At 37.7% G+C, this 25,713-nt stretch overlaps 1 protein-coding gene across 1 annotated transcript in view; it reads right to left on the bottom strand.

Moving 5' to 3' along the window:
• The window catches only part of TXK (TXK tyrosine kinase), a 69,291-nt gene that overhangs the window by 15,015 nt on the left and 28,563 nt on the right, over window positions 1–25,713 (bottom strand). The window contains exons 6-10 of the mRNA XM_011973054.1: window positions 22,711–22,765; window positions 13,663–13,742; window positions 12,610–12,737; window positions 8,284–8,358; window positions 4,972–5,143 (exon numbers count right to left, since the gene is read on the bottom strand). Coding sequence (XP_011828444.1) covers window positions 4,972–5,143; window positions 8,284–8,358; window positions 12,610–12,737; window positions 13,663–13,742; window positions 22,711–22,765 — 510 coding nt within the window. The remainder of the gene's footprint in view (window positions 1–4,971; window positions 5,144–8,283; window positions 8,359–12,609; window positions 12,738–13,662; window positions 13,743–22,710; window positions 22,766–25,713) is intronic.

Genomic DNA, 25,713 nt, shown 5'->3' with positions numbered 1-25,713 from the left:
TATGACAAATATTTCTCACAAGCACAGAAAGATGCAAATGGAAAACCTACATTCTTGTATGTTATAACTCTAGGACTTCTTAATACACATTATTTCTCAGTTTAGAGAAGTATGTGGGATTCATCATAGGCCATTCATTTAAATTTGTTATTTAAATATTTTCAGACCCTTTGCAGGCTTCTCCAGTTCTCCTTTTCTAATTATTCTCTTTCCCTAAGTAATTGCATTAAGTTTCAGGGTTTTAAATATCATCTCTGGTGACCACTCTCAAGTTAATACCCTCCACTCTGACCTTTTTCCTGAACTCCAGACTCATATATTTACCTCACTACTTGATCACACCTAATAAATAACAGTCTTCTCAAATCCAACATGTCCAAAGCAGAATTCTTAATTTTTTCCCCTAAACCTGTTTGGTCTTCCCCCATCTTTGTAAATGGTGCCATTCTTTGCCTAATATAATAATGTACACCAAAACCTTAGCATCATCTTTGTTCCTCTGGTTTCTTCCGACTACCTACCACATTCAATTTATCAGCAAGTCTTGATGACTTTATCTCAAAAACGTATCCTGAAACAATTCTCCTCTTTCCGTCTTTTGCCCTCTAACATATATTAGTTTTCCAAGAGTGTGTTGATAATTATGTTCATTAAGGTCACGTTTTTTGTGCCCAGACAGTTCACAGTTTTGATTTCAATTAGAAGCTCTAATGATGTTTTGTTGTGGGACTACAGGCAAATTACATAATGTAAACCAAAAATAAAATTCTAAGCCCCTAACCATCTCAATGGACTCCTCCTCTTAGCCAAGGGCATTCCAAAGTTAACCTGTAAAACTAGTTCAGGCCACGATGGGAAGAGGGAGTTGGACATGCCTCATAACCATTAACATCAACACAGACATTGAGACTGATAGAACAGACTCTTCAAGTCTAATAAGAAACATTTACCTTCTATTTTCCCTGAAACCTTCTACCTGGAAGTTTCATCTGCATAATAAACACAGACCATCTGTGCTGGTCTCCACAATTCTTTATAGTAACCCAGACATTCCTTTCCATTGATTTCAGTTCTTTGGATAATAACTCAACCAACTGTCAATCAGAAAAACTTTGAATCTGCCTATGACTTGGAAGCCCCGACTGATATGGACAGGAGACAGGGAAATATTGGGTATAAGAAGGCAGTTTCCCCAGGAGAGTCCTCACCCTCAAGCCTAGATACCCATGGCCATAAATGAGAACAGCCATTCCTGTTTTTGTGCCCCAAAAGTTGCTTTTTGACCCAAAACGTCCCCATTCTGTACCCATATAAATCGCAAACTCCATGTCCAGAAACAGATGAGGAGACGAATAGACAAACAGCAGAATGGTAGAGCAGAGGAGGGGAGAAGAGAAGAAACATCAGGAGGAGTTCAGCTGGACCAGTTAGAGAATTGGCTGTTGGATGGCCAAACTCCAGGGGAAGATCATCTTCCCAACCCATCCCCTGTCCAGCTTCCCATCCATCCTGCTAAGAGCCACCTCCAACACTCAATACAACCCCACATTCATCCTTCAAGTTTGTGTGTGACCCAATCTTCCAGAACACTGGACAAGAGCTTGAGATACACAAAGCTGTCACACTGGCCCCCTGCCCTTGCAAAAAGGCAGAGGGTCCACTGAGTTGGTTAACCCTTAAGCCATCTGTGGATCACAAGGCTAAAAGAGCACACTGTAACACAGGCCGACTTGGGCTTTGGGTGTTGCAGACACTCACCCCTAGATGCTGCTGTTGGGTTAGAGACCAAAAGCACTCACCCTGATTCCTGCACCTGCCCATCTGCATGCTCACTATCCTGTAAAAGGTTTGAGATCATGGTGGCTGAACAGAGAGCCACACCTCTGTTGCATGTCCTGCAAGTGGGGGCCAGAAAACTCTCCTGTTTCACCACTCCCTGTTGTCCTGCCTTTCCCAACCAAACCAATGTACATCTTACATGGATGGATTGATGTCTTATGTCTTCCTAAAATGTGTAAAGCCATTTTTACATTTTTGTAGGCCAATCACCTTGGGCACATATCATCAGGACCTCCTGAGGCTGTCATGGGCATGTCCTTAACCTTGGCCAAGTAAACTCTTAAATTAATTGAGCCTTGTCTCAGATACATTTTGGTTTGTAATAAACCTTCTAAATTTTCTCTTTCTTATCTATAAAACTGGGATCTTAATAGAAGCTACCTCTTGGAATTGTGGTGAGGATTCATTAACTCACTCAATAATCCATAAATGTCTTTTAAGCACCAACTACATGCTAGTCATCCTTTTAACACTCACCAGGTTAAACAGGACAAATAAATAAAAGGTTCTATTATTAGAGAGCTTGCATGCTAGTGGGGGAGAAATAAAACTACACAGGAAGCTTCAGAATATGACAAGGACTTTGATGGAACTAACACAAGGCGATACAACAGAAAGCATTTGGCAGTGGGTATGCCAGCTTAAACAGAGTAGTCAGAGGAGACCTCCTGAAAGAGGTGGTATTTAAACCACACACGGAAAGGAGCTAATATGTGCAAAGCTGTGTGTCCTTGGTAGATAGTATGTCAGTGCACGTCAACTATTTTAAAGATAAATATATTTGCAATAGGATGTTAAAATGGAAGATTTTCTGCCTCACTTTTTAGAAATCAGGGATGTGTGTGTGTGTGTGTGTGTGTGTGTGTGTGTGTGTGTGTATGACAGGGTCTCACTCTGTCACTCAGGCTGGAGTGCAGTGGTGCCATCATGGCTCACTCTAGCCTCAACTTGTTGAGTTCAATTGATCCTCCCACCTCAGCCTCCTGAGTAGCTGGGACTATAGGTGCTCACTACCATGCCTGGCTAGTTTTTTTGTTTTTTTGTAGAGACGGGGTTTCACCACGTTACCTAGGTTGGTTTCAAACTCCTAGGCTCAAGTGATCCTCCCACATTGGCCTCCCAAAATGAATCGGGGGAAATATTGTCCTCAAAGATCCTGACCTCAAATGCCCAATGAGGCTTGTACCTCTCAAGAATTCTCTCATTCGGACATTAAACATCTTCAATTCTTTCTTGTTTGATAGAGATTCAAATATGGTTTTAACTCCCCCTGAATCACTTGTCTCCCTTCATTCTTTTTTTATTATGCCTATTTAATCCAACGCAGGAATACAATTTTTGTCCTTTAGGCGTAGAAAAACCATGGTAAGATGTAGACAGCTACAGGAAGCAAAGGCCAGCTAGAGATAGGTGCCTGGGGGCACCTAGGGACACAAAAACATCATTGGGAAGCTGGTGTCACTGCAAAATTGTGTTTGTAACAACTTCTCTTGGAATTCATTCTATTATAAGTGAATAGAAAGGATATTTTGATAGGACCCCCAGGGTATGGGTTGAGAGCCCCAAGGGATACACTTACTCTGCCTTTGAAAGAGAATAGGTTCAGTTAATCTCCTCTGATTATTGTTTGCTTATTTGTTTGTTTGTTTGTTTGTTTTTCTAGTTGGAGTCTACAAGTGTGGGTCAGAACTAAACTTCTCTGGAAAACAGAGCAGAATCTAAATACTGCCATCTGGAGTTTTTCTTCTTCACAGCATTGTTGTTCCTCTAAATAAACATTGAACAAATATTTAAAGAATGTTAACTTAAACTATGGTCAAATTATTGGCCTGTCCTGGTCCAGCTCAGGTTGTTACAGTTAATAAGCCACAGAAATGGGTTCAACTGAGTCAAAATGCTGTCCTGGGAAATCACAGAAGAGTTGTGTCCAATGGTCTACAAAGAGCCACTTCTTTTAAAGCTCTGGACACTTATATCCTCTGAAAGCAAATACTGTTTTATCCTTAAAAAAAAAACATTAACTCTTTTTGGCCACTGGAGGATGCCCTTTCAAAAGATGAGTAGTATATCACTACTAAGACATAACCATCATTTTTGCTTCTGGGAAAAGGAGAAAAAAAAGAGTACTTGTAAAGTACCTATTCTTGAGCTGAAAAGAACACGCTTGTCACTGATACCGACAGGAGGCAGGGAAATACTAGGTAGAAGAGGGCAGTTCCCCAGAAAAATCCCCACCTTCAAGCCTGGAAACCTGTAGCCCTAAATGGGAACAGGCATTTTTATTTCTGTGCCCAGATGTTGCCCTTTCCAGGACTGTTCTAGCCTGCCACACCCCTGTCCTGTGCCCATATAAACCCCAAGCTCCATTGGCAGGTGACAGAGCAGTGCAGCACAGAAGAAGAGAAGAGGAGGAGTGTCTGAACATTGAGGAGTTCTGCTGGGGGCGGTTAGAGATTGGCTGCAGAACAGTCGAACTCCCAGGGAAGATCATCTTCCCACTCCATCCCCTTTCCAGTTCCCCATCCATCCCGCTGAGAGCCACCTCAATTCACCATCCTTCAAGTCCGTGTGACCTGATTCTTCCTGGATGCCATACAAGGACCCAGGTATCGAGAGGGCAGGATGCAAAAGGCTGTCACCCTGACTTTCCACTGAAGTGGTTAACACTTAGCCATCTGCAGATGGAAAAGTTAAAAGAGCAATGTAACACCTCCAGACACTGTCGTGGGGCTGGAGCCCAAAAGCGCTCACTCTGGCTCACCTGCATGCTCTCCATCCCGTAAGGGGTTTGAGCACACAGTAGCTGAGTAAATGAGCCACCCCCTTCACAAGGAGTTCTGCAAAGGTGTCAAGGGAGTTCTCCCGTCTCATCACTTACATAAATTCTCTTATTTAATTCACACATTGATCCAGTGAGGTAGGTACTCTCATCCCATTTTATACATGAGGACATTGAGGTTTGGAAATACGAAATAATTCACCCAGGTCACACAGAGATCAAATAAGGTACGTGGGTTACACAACGAGCTTGAGCAAAGTTGTGACACAAATCCAGGTGTGGCTGCCTCCAAAGCTCATGTTGTTTCCATGACACCAGGGCATGATATTTATCAGTGTGTTGTTTATACGTACATCATCACTTTGGCCTCTTCAATGAAATCCTCTTCAGACATGGAGCCTTCATTGATGGCCTTGATAGCTACCTGGATATGTGACCGCCATTCACCTAAATGGACTACTCCAAATTGACCACTTCCAATCTCCTTTATAAAAGCCAACTCAGATGGATCTATCTCCCACTTTTCTGAAAAAGTAAAACATCCATGTTACAAGTAGAAAGAAAGAATGCTAAAATATTAGGGCTGGAAAAAGTTTAGGAATTATCTATTATTTGACAGAGAGGTTAAAAAATGTATAAAGTGGAGACGATCTGAAGCCATTTTAATACTCTATGACTTAAATGTAATTCAAGAACTCAAGTTTCAAAACACAAACTTATTTATTTGGTGATGTTTGTATAACAAATTAAGGATAGCAAAACACACTCTCTGCTCCCAAAGAGAACAGTGAACACACTTCTGTGCCTCTCTAAACTAAACCTACCAAAACTAGACCTGGGACCCAAAATATTTATGTTCCCAGTCTGGTTTTTTTTTCCTGGTGAGTAAACTTGTAAGGTAAATAAAACTGTGATTTCAGTTCCTCCTGTTGTTCTTCTCACTCCATCCCTAAAGGGCTTTTCTCCCTTGGTATCTTTTCTTCTTAGGGAAAAGTCCAGTGAAATCATTTAATAAATTCAGTGTTAGAAATCTAACCCACATATATCTAAGAGTATATCTGAAGTGAAATTTTTACTGTATATTTCTCATTTTATAGAAGCAAATTGGGAAAAAATAAACTGTTTTTAAAATAACCTTCTTGAAAACTGTGCCAAACTTAATGGTTTAGGGTCTCCTTTTTATACAGCAATACCACCATCTGCTGGAACTTTCGAATAATGCATTTAAAAGAATTAAAGAATTGTAAAATCTGATAGTCCCTTCTACCAGCTGTGCAAATTATTCCCCCTCCCTATAGAAGGTATGTTTTATTTTATTATTATTATTATTATTATTATCATCATTAATTTTTTTTTGGAGACAGTCTCACTCTGTCACCCAGGCTGGAGTGCAGTGGCGCAATCTCAGCTCACTGCAAGCTCCACCTCTTAGGTTCAAGTGATTCTCCTGCCTCAGCCTCCCAAGTAGTTGGGATTACATGCATGCCACCACGCCTTGCTAATTTTTTATATTTTTGGTAGAGATAAGGTCTCACCACGTTGCCTAGGCTGGTCTCAAACTCCTGAGCCCACCTCAGTCTCCCAAACTGCTAGGATTATAGGCATGAGCCCCACACCAGGCCTCATAGGTATGTTTTAAAAGTAACATGGGAGGATATATTCATGGCCTTCGAATTGGCATGCATTTATTCAACAGAATATAACCACAAAGAAAAATATTGATAAATTATACTTCATAAAACTTCCGTTCATCAAAAATACCCTCATTAAGAAAGTAAAAAGTTAAGCCACAGAAGATATTTCTAAAATATACAACCAACATAGAATTCTTATTCTGAATATAAATAAATCAACTAGAGGAGACATATACCCTAACTTTTTTAAGGGTAAAAAATTTGAATGGAGTATTCTCTCATGAAGAGAATATCCAAATGGCCACTAAGCCAAATTGATCAAAATAATTAGTCATCAGGGAAATGTAAATTTAGACCATAATGAGATACTACTACACACCAGATTGGCTAACATGTTAAAAAAAAAAAAAAAAACCTAGAATAAAATATTGGCAAGGGCAAAGGTATGGAGCCACTAGAACTTATATATAGTTGATAGGAGTGTAATTTGGTGTAAGCTCTTTGGAAAACTGACTGTATCTACTGAATCTAAACATATGCATAGCCTATGACCCAGCAGGTCTACACTTAGGCACATATCCAACATATACTGGAATGTAAATGTGCACTTAACTTCATCAAAACACACACAGAAATGTTCTTAACAATATTATTTGTAAGAGCCAAAAATTGGTAACAACCCGAATGGCCATCTACAAGAAGCATAGCTAAATAAGCTGTGGTATGTCATGCAGTATAGCACAGCACCACAGTGAAAATAAACCAGCCCTACCCAGAACCACGGATGAAACTCACAGATGTAATGAGGTGAGGAGGAAATCAGACACACAAAAATGCAGTGTCCAATTCTGTTTATATAACGTAATCAAACCAGACAAAACAAATCAAGCTATAGACTAATGACTTATGAGTTGTACACTATTCTGTTTGTTTTTAAATTTTTTAAGTTTATTTTTAAGAAATAAAAAAGAACCATGTTTAACTTAAGTAAATTGTTAATAGTAGAACTTTGAATTATATATACTATCTGTGGGCCAGAGGACTAATACAGGCACCAATAATAGCCAGAAATCCTGCTTCCATCCCACTTAACTTAATGAGATCCTGAGTCCCAGTTACTTGTTTCCCAATATAATTGTGTTATTAATTTTTTTTCAGTATATTCTGAATCCCACTACTGAGAGAAGTTTAAAGGAATAAAATGTCACCAAATTAGAAAATAGGATTCCCTGGCACTTACTTATTCTCACAGATTTACAAATACCACATTTGCTAGAAAGTGGTTCAAATTGAATCTTGTGCACGTTCTGTTAGAAAAAAAAAAAATGAAGAAGATACTTTGAGCAGCTCTTTTTAGTAGCTTCTCTTGGAGAGGAATCATTTCCCAGGCACCCTTGTAACCAAAGAACAACAACCCAAATATCCAAATGAAAAGAACTGTAATTTATCAAAAGGGTGAAGATTAAGGCTCCTGGTAATGTGACAGTAAAATCTGAAGTAAAACTGAAGCATTTCTCCCCAAACTTTAAATTGTCCTTATGAGATGTACGTATTTAAACGGTCTCAGAAGGATGATGTAAACTTTGAGAAGAAATGTTTCTAGATAGACATTTCAGAAGTGCTGATAGTTCAAAGAATCAATAGGGAACTTAGAGTAGATTCTTTTTTTTCTCTCTCTCTCTTTTTTGAGATAGAGTCTCACTCTACTGTCCAGGCTGGAGTGCAGTGGCATGATCTTGGTGTAACCTCTGCAGTGTAACCTCTGCCTCCTGGGTTCAAACGATTCTCCTGCCTCAGCCTCCCAAGTAGCTGGGATTACAGGCACCAAACCCAGCTAATTTTTTGTATTTTTAGTAGAGGCAGGGTATCACCATTTTGGCCAGGGTGGTCTTGAACCCCTGACCTAAGGTGATCCACCCACCTTGGCCTCCCAAAGTGCTAGGATTACAGGTGTGAGCCACCGCACCCAGTCAGACTAGATTCTTTACTACTGGATTTGCTATTTTACTTCAGCATGTGTGCACACTTTACCGTAGCTAAACCCAGCTGTGGCTGGTAAACAACTGCCCATCAGCCCAACTGGATATCGGAGACGGGTCATGAGACCTAAGGAGAAAGAGAAATCAATATTTCAAGCCTAGTTGCTAATACAGAAGAAAGAATGAAATATACTAGAAGATAGTATCATTCTTTAAATAATTAGGCAAACAAAATTCATTGTACCAGTTAGTCCATTTGCTTATTTTCCATTTGAAAAACATTTTCCAAAAAAAAAAAAAATGCTCCTTGTATACAATTTAAAGAATCTAAGAAAGTATAAAAACGACCCCAAAAGATCCCTCACAAAATCTTAGTCTCCACAGATAGATTGTTATCATCTCGGTGAACATTTTTGCAAAAATCTCTATGTGCATAATTGAAAACATGAACACATCCAATATATTTTACAGAAATACAAATATTTTGTTAAAAACTTTTTGCACTATGCACGTAATTGATATATGTCATTGACTATAAACAGAGCTTAAATTTATTTGCAAGATTTCACTATTATAAAATATGCCATATGTCCTTGAACATACATTTGTCTGTACTTCTCAAATTATCACCTTATAAAATGTGATTTCCAGGTCAAAGAGTGCCCAGAAAGGCTATACTAATTTGTTCAACCACCAACGGTGTTGAAGTGTGCCCATTTTCTACACTCTTTTTTTTTTTTTTTTTAATGCATGGTAGAGTAAATGAGACTTCATTTGGTTCAGTAAACACATAGAATTTATACATTAAATGTCTCTTTTTTTCCTTTCAGTGACCCACTTAGGCATATACCTTACATTTCGACTTAGTTTAATAATCATTTATTATTTATTTATTCAACTAATATTTGTTAAAAGCCTGGTATGTGCTTTTAATAAAAGCTTTTAATAAAACACTATCTAGATGTTGGGAGACAGTAGAGAACAAGGCTGATGATTCCTGCTCTCATGAAGATTACATTCTAGTGAGAGGAAGAGAAAATAACAAGTGCATACACACACAAGAAAAAGTAGATGATGATGATTCAGTGCAAGGCAGACCAGATAACATACAGTTACTTTAGAGTGGGTGCTCAGGAAAGGCCTTTCTGACAAGATGACAGCTCTGCCGACCTTGACTGACGAAGAGCCTTCCAGGCAGATGGAACAACATGTGCAAATGCTGGAAGACAGAAACGAGCTTGACCAGTGTAACAACAAAAAGAAGCATATATTAAGTGCCTATTGTGTGCAAGGCGCTCTTCTAGGTAGATTCCCAAAGATCACAGCAGATTCCAAGATTAGTAAAATGAGGACTCTGCCCACAGGGAGCTCTATCTCAGTGCAGGAAGACACGCAAAGAGAGGCCATTCTAATGTGAAAGGAATAAGTATTGTGCTGGAGATGCATATAGGGTGCCTTGGGACGTAGAGAAAGAGCACTTAACACATTGTTGGACTCAAAGAAGTCTTTGGAGGAAATGACTGAGATGAAACTAAAACATGGAGTTAACCCATGTGGAGAAACTAGGAAGGACCCTACTTTCTAAGTAGAGGTAACAGCATGAGATGAAACTTAGAAATGTGAAGCATGATGGTGGGCACTTGAGGTAGTAGAGCCAGATAAATTACACTGGAGAGGTAAGCAGTATTCTGGGTATGATGGACCTCATAAGCCATACTAGGGAGCATTACATTTTCCTGCAGGTGAGAGGAAGCTATTGAAAAGTCCCAAGTTAGGAGGGCACAGTCAGATTTACATTTCTTTTTCTTTTCTTCTACTTTTTTTTTTTCAGATGAAGTTTCACTCTTGTTGCCCAGGCTGGAGTGCAATGGTGTGATCTCGGCTCACTGCAAACTCTGCCTCCCGGGTTCAAGCGATTCTCCTGCTTCAGCCTCTCTAGTAGGTGGGATTACAGGCATGCGCCACCATGACTGGCTAATTTTGTAGTTTTAGTAGAGATAGGGTTTCACCATGTTGGCAAGGCTGGTCTCAAACTCTTGACCTCAGGGGATCCACCTGCCTTGGCCTCCCACAGTGCTGGGATTACAGGCATGAGCCACTGTGCCCAGATTTACATTTCTGATATATCACTCTGGTACTAGCAGAATGGATTAAGGGGAAATCAACACTGGAGGCAATGAGACCAGTTAAGAGGCTACTGCAGTTGTCCAAGTGAGCAATGATTAGCGTGGTACTAGAAGGTAGGGAGAGGCAGGGATCTATAGGAGACACATTTAGGATATGAAATCAATTGCATTTGATAATTAATCAGAAGTGAGGTATTAAGAAGTATCTATTTAATTCCTATGCTTCCAACCCTTACAAGGGGCTAGATGATGCTGGTATTACCTGAGAGAGACAAAAGAAAGAGGACATTTGGAGGGAGAGTAATGGTGTAAGATGAAGCATCTATTTCATAAGTGAAGTTCAGGGCCTGCAGGATTGCAAGTGCCTTTGTCTACAAGAGAGAAGATTATGCGAAAGGAGATGCCTAAGGTGAGAAGACAAGTGATCAGGGATGGATTCTGTAGGAAAACCACTATTTAAGGGAAGAGTAGAAGTAGGGCATGTTGGGAAGACCCACTAGGAACTTCTCAGTTAGAGAAGGCCAAAAAGGGGTGGTGTCAAACATCGAAGGAGCAACAAGTGACACTGCCAAATGTAGCAGAGAGGACCTGAACACATGAGAACTAGAAAGTACCACTGTACTGTCAAAATACGGGCCACTGGTCAAATAGGGAGTGCTGAAAGCAGAAGACAGATTGTAGATGTTTAAAAAGTAAATGGAAAGTGAAAGCGTGGAGACAGTGGATGTGGACACATTTTTCCAAAAGTGCAACTTACAAGAGCAATGTGTAAAGGGAGAAAGAATTAGGGCAGCAGGAGGAGAGTTGTTTTTGTTTTTAGGATAAGAAAGTCTTAAGCATGTTTATAGGATTAAGAGCTAAAGGGAGAAAGTCAAAACAGAAGAGATACAGGAGAGAAAGGAACAGTGGATTGGCAGGTAAGGGCAAGAGCACAGGCATGCCCTCATTACTACTGGAGGGAATGAGGATGACAGGGCATGGGGACAGAAGAGGAGACGGAGGTCGCTCATGCCTGGTGACTTCACTTTTCCTAGTGAGGTAGACAGATGGGAGATTTGCTAATAGGGCAGTGGTTAATTTTGGTAAAGGAGTCTTGAGAATGGTAAAAGTTTGAACAGGGAACAGGAATGGATACTTACCAGTGACTCTAAGACCTAGTTGAGGTTAAAGCCCTCATCTAACCTCATTTAACTTTTTCACCATAACCACTCTTTCTTAAGTTTTTTCTTTGGAGGAAGGAAAAAGAGGAATGTAAAGGAGAAAACTCAGAACTGACATCTTGACTCTATCTCTAGCTATAACTATGACCTTCATGGCCCCACCCAGATATTTTACCCTCACTCCTTAACCAAAATTCCAGTGACTGCCTGGAATATCCGTGTGAATGCATCCCACAAGTGGATAAAAATGTCCTTTGATATATTCCTGACACTTAGAACCAGTGTAATGGAAAAGTGAGCTCTTTCCAAAAGGAATATTCACTTTTCATGAGAGAAATCTAAAAAAGAAATGCATGACAAGAAGTCAAAGTAATATGAAATGCTACAGTGGATTCTGAATTCTGCAATGCTGAGGTAAGAAGATTCCCCATGGGCTCAGAGTGGTTCAGCACAGGCTGGGCAAGGGCTGAAGGCCAGAGAGGTGATTGTAATTGTGCTGGAGCTTTCTGGGATCCTATATCTGTCCACAGATGATAGGTTTGCACGAATAGCAATTATTGCAAACAATGGCTGGGGAGATGGGTTAAATATGTTTCTGGTATAGTTACGCTAAATTGTAACTGTGAAAGGCTGTATTCTCTGTGACTTTTTATATTCTCCAAACAAGAAAGAACAGAGAATGAGAGATATAAGGGTAATTTTCTATTGCAATTGTCTAAAGTAGAGAGCAGATTTATTGGGGCAAAGGGAAAGAAGCATCATTATTTAGGGTATTTGAAATCTTATTACATTTAGTCCTATGTAAATTTCCAGAACAAATGCATAATGATTGATGACTATTTGCTTCTCTGTCATCTATCATTTTTCTAACCTGGTAGAAATACAAGAAATTGACCTACCTCTTGCCCCCAATCAACTAGAAAAATGAAGAGGCATCAATAAGAAATAATTGTTCAAAAGATAGGTTGTACTTCAAGTGCTTAAACTATTTCTACAGGGAGATTTGCTCCTGTTGAGTGCCTGATACCAAAGATGCATTGCCCATCAAGGGCCTGGCTCCCTGACTCACCCAGTTTGAAGTTCCCCACTTACCGGCCGCATTGTGCTGGTGATACCAGATTAACTCGGGGATTGATTGAAAGACGTGTCTTTCAGTCACATACCACTGTCCTGAGTCATTCTTTTTTATCTGATAATGTTTTATGGCAGCCTCTGTACTTCTACAATCAAGAAAATGTGAATTACTAGAAGAGTGAAAGATCACTTTGGATCTAAGCCAACTCATTAAACAATAGAACTCCAGTTCTAAAACTCATCCTAGCAACATTACACTGAGAAGTGGATTGACTAAATTCAACAAGTGCCTCCCCATGCCAAGAAAATTCCTCAACTAAATTATTGGGGCCTTAGATTCAAATATAACTTCAGCCAAAGTTGTCTGAGTGACAAGACCAGTGTTCAGAAAAGTAGATCTCACAATGAGTACATATAAGTACATACTGAATATCAAGTATTGGTTAAATGAATGAACACAAGCACTGTAAGCAATTGGAGATGTGAGACAAGAAGGGAGGAAAAACCAATGCCAGGTGCATTAGTTAGCAGGTTACTGCTATGGTTAATTGGGGCTCAATACTTGTAGGAACCTAGGAGAGACTGGGGAACACACTTCACAGTTGTCCCACTGAAGTGCAAAGAAGCTGAGATATTTATTCACCAACTCCCATTCTCTTTAATGTAGGGTTGCTCCTGGGATGTTACCTCTCAGGCACTTTCAGCCTAGCCGTAAGTCCCACAAGTTCCCACAGCCAGAGAACATCCTCAGGCAGACAGACACAGGAAGCTTTCTGAGTACAAGAGACCTTTCTGCAAGTGAATCCCAGAACAGATCAAGGGATATGAGGAAAGTGCCCAACAGTGTCTACTACAACTTTACTTGATGGTTGAGAAAAGGAAGACAGGAAAGGTTAAGAAATGTACCCAGTGTCACATAGAGCATGCTAGGGATATATCACAGACTAGCTGGTTTTTCTAACTTCCAGGCCAACAATCTATTCCCTAAGCTAAGCTCTCACTAACATTCTCTGTGTGATAGAGACTGTCCCAGGGATTATTTCTATAGTAACCAAAATCGCAAGCGCTTACCTTCTAGCTCCTATAAATACGGAAATTGTGTAGGATCCTAAATGTCTTGAATCTCTGACAATAAATGCACCTTCTTTAGACTGCAAAAAAAAATCAGTTATTGAATAAGTCTATTCCTTCTTAGAAAGACAAACCTACAACTCAGGGATGAAAATCAAAGCTATATTGACCTACCATAAATAAGCGACCTACTATATTCTCAATATAAAGAATTAGATTGTCTTTACAAGTACACAAAATCTTATCTCCCTTATAGATTTAGAAGTCACACCTGTAAAATAAAATGTAATTGGGACATGCATTTATAATGTATTTTAGAATATTGTTACTGATTTTTCTAAGAAAAATTCTCTATTTGACAACCTTGTATCCTATTATTTATTTTTGTTATATTGATCAGGATAATAGATTAAAAATCACTGTAGAATAGGAAGAACACTGGGACAGACTGACCGGATTGTACTTTGCACTTTGGAAGAAGAGCAACAGGGTGGCAGGGAGGAACACAGCTGGGGCAGCAGGGAGTGGGGAAGGACACCAGAGTTCATGGGAAGGAGAGAGAAAGAACAGATTTGGAGGAGTCTGAAAAGAAAAGCAAAAGGAACCATATTAGTTGTAATAGGGGTATGGGAGAGATGAAAATAAATGATCACAAACCTGAAGTTATATTATAAATTAGATTCCTATTAACACTTTTTGGGAGATGCCAATAAAGCTGTAAATTGCTTTCAAAGAATCTTGAATGATGGATTGTTTTGATTCGTTTGTTTGATATTGTAAAATGATTTAGCTTTACTGAGTGTGCTTATGCTTATGAATAGGGAAAATACATCTCAGAATCTTGTCAAACCCATAGAAGCTTACACTTATAAAGTGCTGGTGTTATTTACTTTGTGCTTGAGAATTGCAGAACTCAAATAGCATGGTCTGACCCTCAAGGTAAATGTATTACATTAAGTAGAATCTTCTCCTTCTCATTCCAGATATTCACCAATTAAAACATTTTGACCAAGCCTTATTCCCTGGCCAAAATGTTTTAACCAAAGAATCTCTTGCAGCCATTCAAAATAATAAAATCTAGCTTTTACTATATTCCTATGGTGTACAAGGGTTCTGTTACATACCACAGAGGACACGATGTAAAAGACAAAGATGAAAAAGTAAAGTTGAATGTATTGTGTATATGTATATAATACACACAAACAAGTATATATAATATGTATATAAATTTGCATATGTAGTGATCGCTTCATAGAAACAAAGTAGAAAGGGTACAAGCAAGATGTCCTGACTACAAAGGAATAAAACCAGAAATTAATAACAAACTCAAAAGTAAAAAAGCTCCTATCACCTGTAGATTTTTAAATTTTCTTCCTTCCTTTCCTTCTTTTCCTTCTCTCTTTCTCTCTTTCTTTCTTTCTTTCTTTTTGAGATGGAGTCTCACTTCATCACCCAGGTTAGAGTGCAATGGCATGATCTCAGCTCACTGCAACCTCTGCCTCCCAGGTTCAAGCCATTCTCCTCTTCTCCTGCCTCAGCCTCCCCAGTAGCTGGAATTACAGGCACATGCCACCACGCCCGGCTAATTTTTGTATTTTTAGTAGAGACGACGTTTCACCGTGTTGGCCAAGCTGGTCTCGAAATCCTGACCTCAAGTGATTCACCCGCCTCAGCCTCCCAAAATGCTGGGATTACAGGCGTGAGCCACCATGCCTGTGCTTTTAAATTCTCTTTCACATAGCTCAAGGAAATTCAAATAAAAGTAATAAATATCTAGAAAGTAATAAGGAAACATCACATATTAGAACCTCTGCTATGCAGTTCAAGCAGTACTCAGAAAAATAAATTTATAGTCTTATTACTTATATCAATAAACAATAGCAATAAAAAATAAGCATATTCAACTCAAGAAATTAGGATTAAAAACTATAAAATAAGCCCAAGTCAAGTAGAAGAAATAAATTAATAAAGACAAAATAGAAAATAATAAATTATAAAGTAAGAATATAATATGACTAGTAAATTCAAAATCTGATTGCTTAGGAAAAAATAATAGACAAACTGCTAATTAACCTAATCACTAAATAATGGTGAAAACCCATCAAAAATAATAAGTCACAAGGAGAAAATTATCAAGAATCCAGTAAAAATTAAGGAATTTACTTGATTCTATACAATAAATTTGGAAACTCGAATGAAATGGATAATAAACTAGCAAGACATAAAATTTATCAAAATTGAATGCAGAAGAGTTAGGAATTTTTTTTTTTTTTTTTTTTTTTTTTTTTTTGAGACAGAGTCTCACTCTGTCACCAGGCTGGAGTGCAGTGGCATATCTCGGCTCACTGCAACCTCTGCCTCCCCGGTTCAAGCGGTTCTCTTGCCTCAGCCTCCAAAGTGCTGGGATTATAAGCGTGAGCCACTGAGCCCAACCAAAAGCTACCACATTTAAGCAGTACTATAGTCACACATTACAATGTACTGAATCTTAAACAAAAAAAAATGGTATAGAGATGAAACTATGCCAGAGCACATGACATGAAAAGAAGAAAAACTTTTCCGTTTGTATGTATAAAATGAGCTTAATATCAATAATCAACAGCACAGCCAGAACTGTGCACAAAAGAGAAAACTACTGACCAGTCTTATCAATGTAAAACTTCTAAATAAAATGTTAAGAAACAAATCCAGTGGCACAAAAGAATGATATACCATGACCAAGAAGAATTGCATGACGAGTGTAAGAATAATTCAATATTTGGGATTTTATTAATATAATTTATCATATTATTAGGTTTGTGCAAAAGTAATTGTGGTTTTTTTCCCATTAAAAGTAACTAAAAGTAATGGCAAAAACCGCAGTTGCTTTTGAACCAACCTATACAGCAGACCTAAGGAGAAAAACCACATGAACATCCCTAGAGATATTGAAGAGCCATTTGACAAATTTCAACTTCTAGTATCAATTTTTAAAAATCCTCAATAAAATAGGAATGTGTGTGTACTTCCTTAACACAATAGCACTTAGTCTCAAATCCAGCCTTGTGCTATACGTGGAAATCATTCCAAATAAAATTTCAAAAAGGGCCGGGCGCAGTGGCTCATGCCTGTAATCCCAGCACTTTGGGAGACCGAGGCAGGCAGATCACTTGAGGCCAGGAGTTCAAGACCAACCTGGCCAACACAGCAAAACCCCGCCTCTACTGAAAGTACAAAATGGTGCCACATGACCGTAATCCCAGCTTCTTGGGTGACTGAGGCACGAGAATTGCTTGAACCCGGGAAGCAGAGGCTGCAGTGAGCCGAGATTGTGCCACTGCCTTCCAGTTTGGGCAACAGAGCAAGATGGTCAAAAAACAAACAAACAAACAAACAAACAAAAAACGGGAAAAAAGAAATAATGCCCACTACTATCATCACTGGCATTTCATACTGTTTTGGTGACACTAGTCAATTCAACTAAGTGAGAGGCAAACATTAAAAGTACTATATTAAAATTATAAAAGAGGAGTTGAAATCATCACTGTTGGCTGCTGATTGTATACTGAAAACCCAAGAGAATCAAGTGAAAACCTACTACATAAAACATGAGAATTTACCAAAATTATCAGTTACAAAATTAATTCACAGAAATAAAAAGCTTCATAAGTAAAAACAAGATATACTCATTTATGACACCAACACAAAAGATGAAATTCTTTAAGATAAACTTAAAAATAAATATACAAAAGTTGGATGAAGAAAACTCTAAAATGCTCCTGAAGAATACAAAAATGTTTACTTTTCTCTTTAGGTGTTTAATATACCTATGGTTATTTTTCCAAGAGGTATGAATCTAATTTTAATTTTTTTCTATATGAATATCAATATATGGCTTCTAGAACAAAAGGGTCCCCAAATCTCATTGATTTGTAATGCCTGAAAATTTTTTCCCAATTTAATCTGTACATTTAATGCAACCACAAGGTGATTCTGAAGTTTATATGGAAAAAAATATATATTAATACATCCAGAATATTTCTGAAAAAGAATAATGAGGGAGGCTAGCCACACTAGAGACAGCCTCAGTACTTAAAACAGTGTAGTAGTCCTCTGTGAGGACTGATCAATAAAACCAAGTAGAAAGCCCAGATATAGTCCGAAATAGGGATTTTGTTTATGATGACAGTGGCATCTCAAATCAGTGCACAAAGGTGGATGTTTGGTAACCATCCAGAAGAAAATAAAGTCGGATCCAGATCTTACTCCTTACATCAGGAAAAATTACAAATGGATCAAAGATACAAATGCATAAAATAAAACCACTAAAGCGATCAAGAAACATGAGAATATTTTTTAACAACCTGGGGATGGGAAAGGCAATACATATAAAATTCAAATACTCTTCAGCCCAAAAGACCATAAGACAATAGAAAAACTGCAGGAAATAACGCCACATGTCACAAAGGGCTAATTTCCTTAATATAGCTACATAGGTCCTACAAATTCTGAGAAAAACCTCAAAAACCCAATAGAAAACAATGCAAAGGATATGAACAAAGAGTTCACAGAAAAGGAAATACAGACATATAAAATTTAGCATATAAAAATGCTTAGCATTCCCAGAATATGAGAAATGCAAATTAAATCCACACTGAGATCAAGTGTCAGAGAGCAAAGATCCAGATGTTTTCTATAAAGTGCCGGCTGAAAAGGCTGTGGGAAAACAGACTCGCTGTTTTCTGGTAGACATATAAATTGATACAAATCCTACTGAGGACATTTCAATACCTGTTAAAATTAGAAATGTGTATTTCATTTGACCCAGAATTTGCACCTTTGAGGGTTTATCCTACAAACCCATATAAATGGGAAAAGATATGTGTATAGGTTATGGATGGTAGCATTGTTTCAACAGCAAAAGGATGTATACTATTTAATTTTCATACTGAAGAATTGGTTTTAAAAATTGTGATACACTCAAACTAAGGAATACTATGCAAGTATAAAATGAAGGAGGACACGTTTTGTGTACTGATGTGGAAAGATTCTAAATATATATCCTTATGTGAAAAAATAATATATATGTAAATGTATATAGTATGCTATCATTTGTGTAAAAGTAGCAACACAAGAAAATATATTTGAACTTCCTTGTGTATGTGTTAAATATCTTGGAAAGGACACAAAATAAACTAATAGTAGTTTTTCTGTGGGGAGGGAAATTGGTGGCTTGCAGACAAGATGCAAGAAAACTTTCCAAAATCTTTCGATTTTGAACCACGTGAACATACTGACTATTGAAATATGAAATAAATAAAAATTATAGGATATTGCCATGAATTGTTTGTGCAGTAAATTTGAAAATAAATTTAAAATAGGCAATTCTCTAGGTAAATACAAGTTATCAAACATTTCAAAAAGAAAAGGAAATTCAATCAGTAATCACGTATCTACCTGCTTTTCAAAGCAGCATATCTGGACTATGTTACAGGACAGTTATAGTAGCTAACCAACCAATATAAACTATTCCCGAGATAGGAAAGACAGCCAAAGCCCCACTCCTTAACTCATTTTATGATGTTAATGTAACCTTTATACTAAAATCAAAGAGAACAGAAAATTATAAGCCAGGCTCCCTTTTGAACATAACAGGATAAATGCTGAATAGAATATAAGGAAACCCAAACCAGAATATGTATTTTAAATGCCTTGTGACAAGTAGGAGGGCCAGATGTATTTTTAAAATAAAAATTAGAAGGCCGGATGTAGTGGCTCACGCCTGTAATCCCAGCACTTTGGGAGGCCAAGGCGGGAGGATCATGAGGTCAAGAGATGGAGACCATCCTGGTTAACACAGTGAAACCCCGTCTGTATAAATATACAGAAAATTAGCCGGGCGTGGTGGTGGGGGCCTGCGGTCCCAGCTACTCGGGAGGCTGAGGCGGGAGAATGGCGTGAACCCGGGAGGCGGAGCTTGCAGTGAGCCGAGATCGCGCCACTGCACTCCAGCCTGGGCAACGAGTGAGACTCCCTCTCAAAAATAAATAAATAAATAAATAAATAAATAAATATAAAAATTAGAAAATACATAAATTAGAAAAACATTTTTGAAATAGAAAAAAATATGTATACTTTAAATATCCCATGCTTTATACACACATACACACTCATTTCCGATAAAGACCCAGATGTGGAAAGCAAATCCTTAATACATTTAAAAGAGGATAGAAATCCATTAATTACTTCAAGAGGAAGAAAAGTTTCTTATACTAAGAAGAAAAGAAGCATAGATAATAAAGGAAAATTTGAGAAATGTGACCACATTAACCTTTTTAAATTCTATGCAAGAAAACAGCATAAAGTTTTCCTAAAAGCCAGAAACCAGAAGAATATATTTACAACATATAGCTGACAAAAAAGATTGGTATTCAAAATATTATTTATTTATTTATTTATTTATTTATTTATTTATTTTTTTTTTTTGAGATGGAGTCTCACTCTGTCACCCAGGCTGGAGTGCAGTGGCGTGATCTTGGCTCACTGCAATCTCCACCTCCCAGGTTCAAGCGATTCTCCTGCCTCAGCCTTCTGAGTAGCTGGGATTAGAGGCGCCCACCACCATGCCTGGCTAATTTTTGTATTTTCAGTAGAAATGGGGTTTCGGCATGTTGGCCAGGCTGGTCTCGAACTCCTGACCTCAAATGATCCACCTGCCGTGGCCTCCTAAAGTGCTGGGATTACAGGCTTTAGCCATCGCCCCTGGCTGTATTTTTTAAATATAGACTTACAAATTCAAAAGGCAAGCACTATAGAAAAGTGGACAAAAAATGTTGACAGGCATGTCACAGAAGAGTAAGCTCAACTGGCCTACAGACACTTCAAAAGTAACTCAATTGCACTGGTAATCAAGAAAATGAAAAGGTATACAATTTTTCACCCAATGAATTGAAAAAAAAAACTGTGAAACTACTTGCCACCTGCTGGCAAGAATGTTGGGAACCAGTTTATCTCATTCACCACAAAAGCATAAATTAGTATAACCATTTTGAATCATGTTTTGAAAATATCTAATAATGTTAAATCTGCACATAACCTGTGACCACATAATTCCATCTCGCCCTGTGTACAAAATGACATTTATAAGAAAATTCATTGCAGCACTATTTGTAACAGTAACAAATCAAAAACATTTTGAATGTTTATCCACATTGAATACAATTTTATATAGTCATATCATGAAATACGCTAATATACAGTTAAAGGAATGTATTTGATCTATAGTATACATACCCATATCGATAAACTTTGAAAACATAATGTTTAACTGAAAAATCCACATACATATGATCTCCTTTCTATCAAATGGTAGAATACATAAAATAACATTATAGGTTGTTTATGTGCATGCATATATGACCAAAATTTAAACACATGGAGAAAACAGGAACATACCCTTCTACTGTGATTGCCTCTAAGGAATGAGAGAGGACCAAGAAGATGAAGGGGGTGGGCTTCAACTGTATCTGTAATGTTTTATTTATTTTTAAAATGTCATGGCCAAATTTTAATATTTGCCATGTCTGGGTTGTGGGCCTGTGCGTATAATTCCCTATTCAAGTCTCTGAAAAGAGATGAGACCCTTGCCTTGTCTGGTTTCTTTTCAGATGCAGAAGCTCTTATACTGAATCTCCACAGCCCAGTGATTTGGGCCATATTACCTGTGACCAGTGTGCTAACTGCAGACCTCCTCTGGGACTTTCCTTCTCTCATTCTGCCCTCCTGTCATAACATTTTATTTCTCCATGTTGGACCTATTAATGTCATCTTACAAAAGGCCATTTGCTGTGACCATACCAAGAAGATAGCATATTTTCTGCCACACTCAGTTTCCTCCAAGCAAGCAAGGCTTGTCCAACCTCCATCCGTGGTCACCTGAGATGGGCCTGTGTCCCTCATTCTCTGCCTATAGCCCCTGCTATAAAGTGGGTCTTCATTGTACCCTGAGCCATTACTGGCATTGAGTTTTGAGTTACAGAACTGATTCTTTCTTATTCGCATTTCTAGATTTCCTCAATATCCAACAGCAGAGCAAAATGACACACATACTCTTACCTAGTTTCCAGTTTTGACTCTACTTTTACCCACAGTTAACGTTTACTGACAGTTGGAAATTTAAACTATAGGTAGCTTTGTTTTGGTTTGACCTAAATGAGTAGTTTTGATATGAGTTTGATATTTTGGCTATTCTACTCTTTCCTTTGTTTCCAAAGAACAAAGACACTGCAGCAGCAGGTATTTTTCTTTGTTTATGTGTTTAATGAGTCTAACCTAAGTTCCTGAGGATCAAGTTTATACTTTACTGCCTTTGATGCAAAGGTTATAATGAGCAACTCAAATACAGGACTCCAGACTGGGCGTGGTGGTTCACACCTGTAATCTCAGCACTTTGGGAGGCCAAGCCAGGCTGATCATTTGAGCTCAGTAGTTCAAGACCAGTTGGGCAGCATGGCAAAACCCCATCTCTATAAAAAATACAAAGAAACTAGCCAGGCATGGTGGCACGCCTGTAGTTCCAGCTACTCGGAAGACTGAGGTGGGAGGACAGCTTGAAGCCCAGGAGGTCAAGACTTCAGTCAGCTGTTATCTAGCCACTACACCTCAACCGGGGTGACACAGTGAGACCATGTCTCAAAAAAATAAATAAATAAATAAATATATATATATATATATATATATATGTGTGTGTGTGTGTGTATATATATAGAGAGAGAGAGAGACTCCATTGGCTTGGCAGAATGCACCTTGGAGTGAATGCAGTAGTCTCCATATGTTAGAGCTGAAATCCTTTCAGGAGAAACATATTTCTGAAATTATAATGAAAGTTGTTGGAAAATATGATCTAATACAAATATATCTGATTTACAGCTTCACATAAAATATATAGTTGGGATATAATGATATTTTAGAACTAGAAAAGACAAGAAATAATATACTTTTTTAGTTGGTTAAAGTCTTTATAAGTACTTCTCAGAAATATTGAAAATGTCCAAAAATATATTGAATTACCTCTTGTCTCAATAGACGTTCTGCCTGATTTCTGGTAATGTTTCTATGGTACCACCTGTAAAAGCAATAAAAATGATTTTTAAATTTTATATTCACTTTTTTTTAGAAAAAAACAGGGCTCCATTTCCTTCATTTTTAAGAACTTACTTCAGATCTGATCTTAGAAAGTTGAGTGTTTTTTTTTTAATTCAGATAAACAATAATATATCATTATGGGTTAATTAAGTTTAATATAATTTTATGTTCAAGCCAATATCTAGTTTATTCTATCATATCTCAATTCATCTTCTAATATATACTTAGTATACATTATGAATGATTTAACTTCTTATAGATTTCCATGAAAGGTATGTGGTAAAGACCTCATCATCTTGAACAAACACAGAGTTTTGGCAAACTAAAAAAATACTCATGTCTGTCTTTCCTCTCAGAAACTTCCTACTTACATGTTTTTATAGGTGCTTTGTTACGCCTTCCAAAAATTAAAGCCCATTCTTACTTTTCTGACACTCCTAAGTGCATTACATTATATGTAGTCAGTAGTTAGTAGATGTTCTCACTTTTAAGTGGGAGATAACAGGGGGAACACATAGCCATAGAGATGGAAATAATGGACACTGGGGAATCCCCAAGCAGGGAGGATCGAAGCGGGGTGAGTTGAAAAATGACTTATTGTATAAAATGTTCACTATTTGGGTGATGAGTACACCAGAAACCTAATACCCACCATTACACAATACACTGTTGTTAGAAAAAAAAAAGAAAAAAACTTGCACGTGTACCCCCTAGATCTAAAATAAAATTTTTAAAAAATCAAAAAACAGAATACATGTAACAACCAATACATGAACTTGCCTCTGACACCCTCTCCCGCCCCATCTCTCTCCTGAGGCTCCTGTCACTCACTGAGCTTCAGTCTCATTGGAATTCTTTCCTTCCCCAGATTCACCAACCCCTTTTCTGCCCTCAATCATGCTGTTTTCTCTGCATGAAACATGTCATTAAATGACTTTAGAATATCAGAAGTACACACAGTAAACATAATTAACTAATATTGTAAGCTAAACATACAGTTTGATATAATACCTAGTCAATAAGCAAATGTTGTACAGGAAGGAGAAAGAAAAAATGATAGAACAAAAGAGAGAGAAAGGAAAACTGAAAGGCTTTCATTTCAAAACAAGACTTTAAAAAAAATTTAATGCTTCACAAATTTGCATGTCATCCTTGCACAGGGAACATGCTAATCTTCTCTGTATTGTTCCCATTTTTAGTATATGTGCTGCCAAAGCAAGCACTCAAAAACAAGATTTTTAAGAAGATTTTAAACTTAATCTAATATTGCCAGATAGAAGTATGTGACAAATTCAAGATCCTTTAAAATAATTCCGAATTCTATCAGGCAGGAAAGAGACTGAATGAATGGAACTTAGAGGATGCAAGAGCACAGTATTTCAGAATTTCATCTATTTAAATCAGATTATAAAAGTTAGAAGGGGTTTTTAAAACAAAAAAAATATATAAGTAAAACTGTAACTCTTATACCTAGACAACACTGATTACAAGTAAGACCAAATGATGTGCATGAAGGAGTTAGGGACAGGAATCCTATTTACATTTTGTTTTAATCCGGCACGTCCAGCTACGGGTGAGTAGAAACATTCTGTATGTTATGTGAATACCTCTGGTACCATGTCCCAATCTTAGATTTCTGATCAATAAGTAAACAGTATTGTGCTCTTGAATTTTTTATCTAGAAATCCCATTAGATCTGAGAAGGTGAATCTGCTTCCCTTAGTAAGTGACTTTCTGTGAGAAGATTAAGGATTCCGTGTAGAGATAATGAGATAGATGAAACTCATACTTCTGTAAAGTTCAGGAATAATCAACATGTTTGGTATTTAAAATATCTATTATTTTAAGAGAATCTGATGTATTAGATTTTTGCCTCTGATTTAAAGGGCATAATTAATTTTAAACTGATTATTTGAAGTTGAAGATAATTTGACTCGTTTTTAAAACGATATTTATACAGTTAAAGGAACTTGATTTCCCACATTTATAAGTTTAGTTTATTAGATTTCCAGGATCATTTAAAGACTTGCATAGGGCTTTTTACAATTGTAAATTTGCCCTGTCAGGCATGTGAAGTACTTTGAAAGAAAACTGAATTTATTCAGTTTATTAATGCAAATTAAAAGTTTCCAAAAATTTAATTAACTGAGCTTATAAATCGGACTGATTGTTTAAGGATATCTAGTATGTTGAGTTTGAATTAAGCTGATTGTTCTTACTTTTTTAGATTTATATATAGTATACCAAATTTTATAAGTCGAATTTGAGGACTTTCTGAAAACTAGGTTTTTATCTTGTAATGTTGAAAATTCGGATATTTCATTTAAAGCCAAAGTAGCCATAAATCTTTCTATGCACAAAGGTTCCCCTGAAATATCAGAACTCCACATTGACGCAGCATTCCTTCCACTATACCCACCCTCCCACAACACACACTACCTGCTACCACCTTTAGACCTCAAGTCACTTCCTCAGACACAACCCAACATCCTCCATCTAAATTACATCCCCTGCCGTGTTTTCTTCCACAGTGCCCAATACTGTTCCTTCAAAACACTACAGTTTTTTTTTTTTCAACTTTTATTTTAAGTTCCGGGGTACATGTGCAGGATATTCAGTTTTGTTACATAGGTAAATGTGTGCCATAGTGGTTTGCTGCACAGATCAACTCATCACCTAGGTATTAAGCCCAGCATCCATTACCTATCCTTCCTGATGTTCTCCCTCCCCTTGCCGCCCTCACCCCACCCCCAGCCCCAGGCTCCAGTGTGTCATAACACTACGATTTAAAACTGTATGTTTATGGGCCGGGCACGGTGGCTCACGCCTGTAATCCCAGCACTCTGGGAGGTCGAGGTGGGCGAATCACGAGGTTAGGAGATTGAGACCATCCTGGCTAACACGGTGAAACCCAGTCTCTACTAAAAA

This window comes from Mandrillus leucophaeus, unplaced genomic scaffold (assembly GCF_000951045.1).
Source record: "Mandrillus leucophaeus isolate KB7577 unplaced genomic scaffold, Mleu.le_1.0 Scaffold1337, whole genome shotgun sequence".
NCBI classification, from domain to species: Eukaryota; Metazoa; Chordata; class Mammalia; order Primates; family Cercopithecidae; genus Mandrillus; species Mandrillus leucophaeus.
This window is presented reverse-complemented; position numbering and strand designations above follow the sequence as displayed.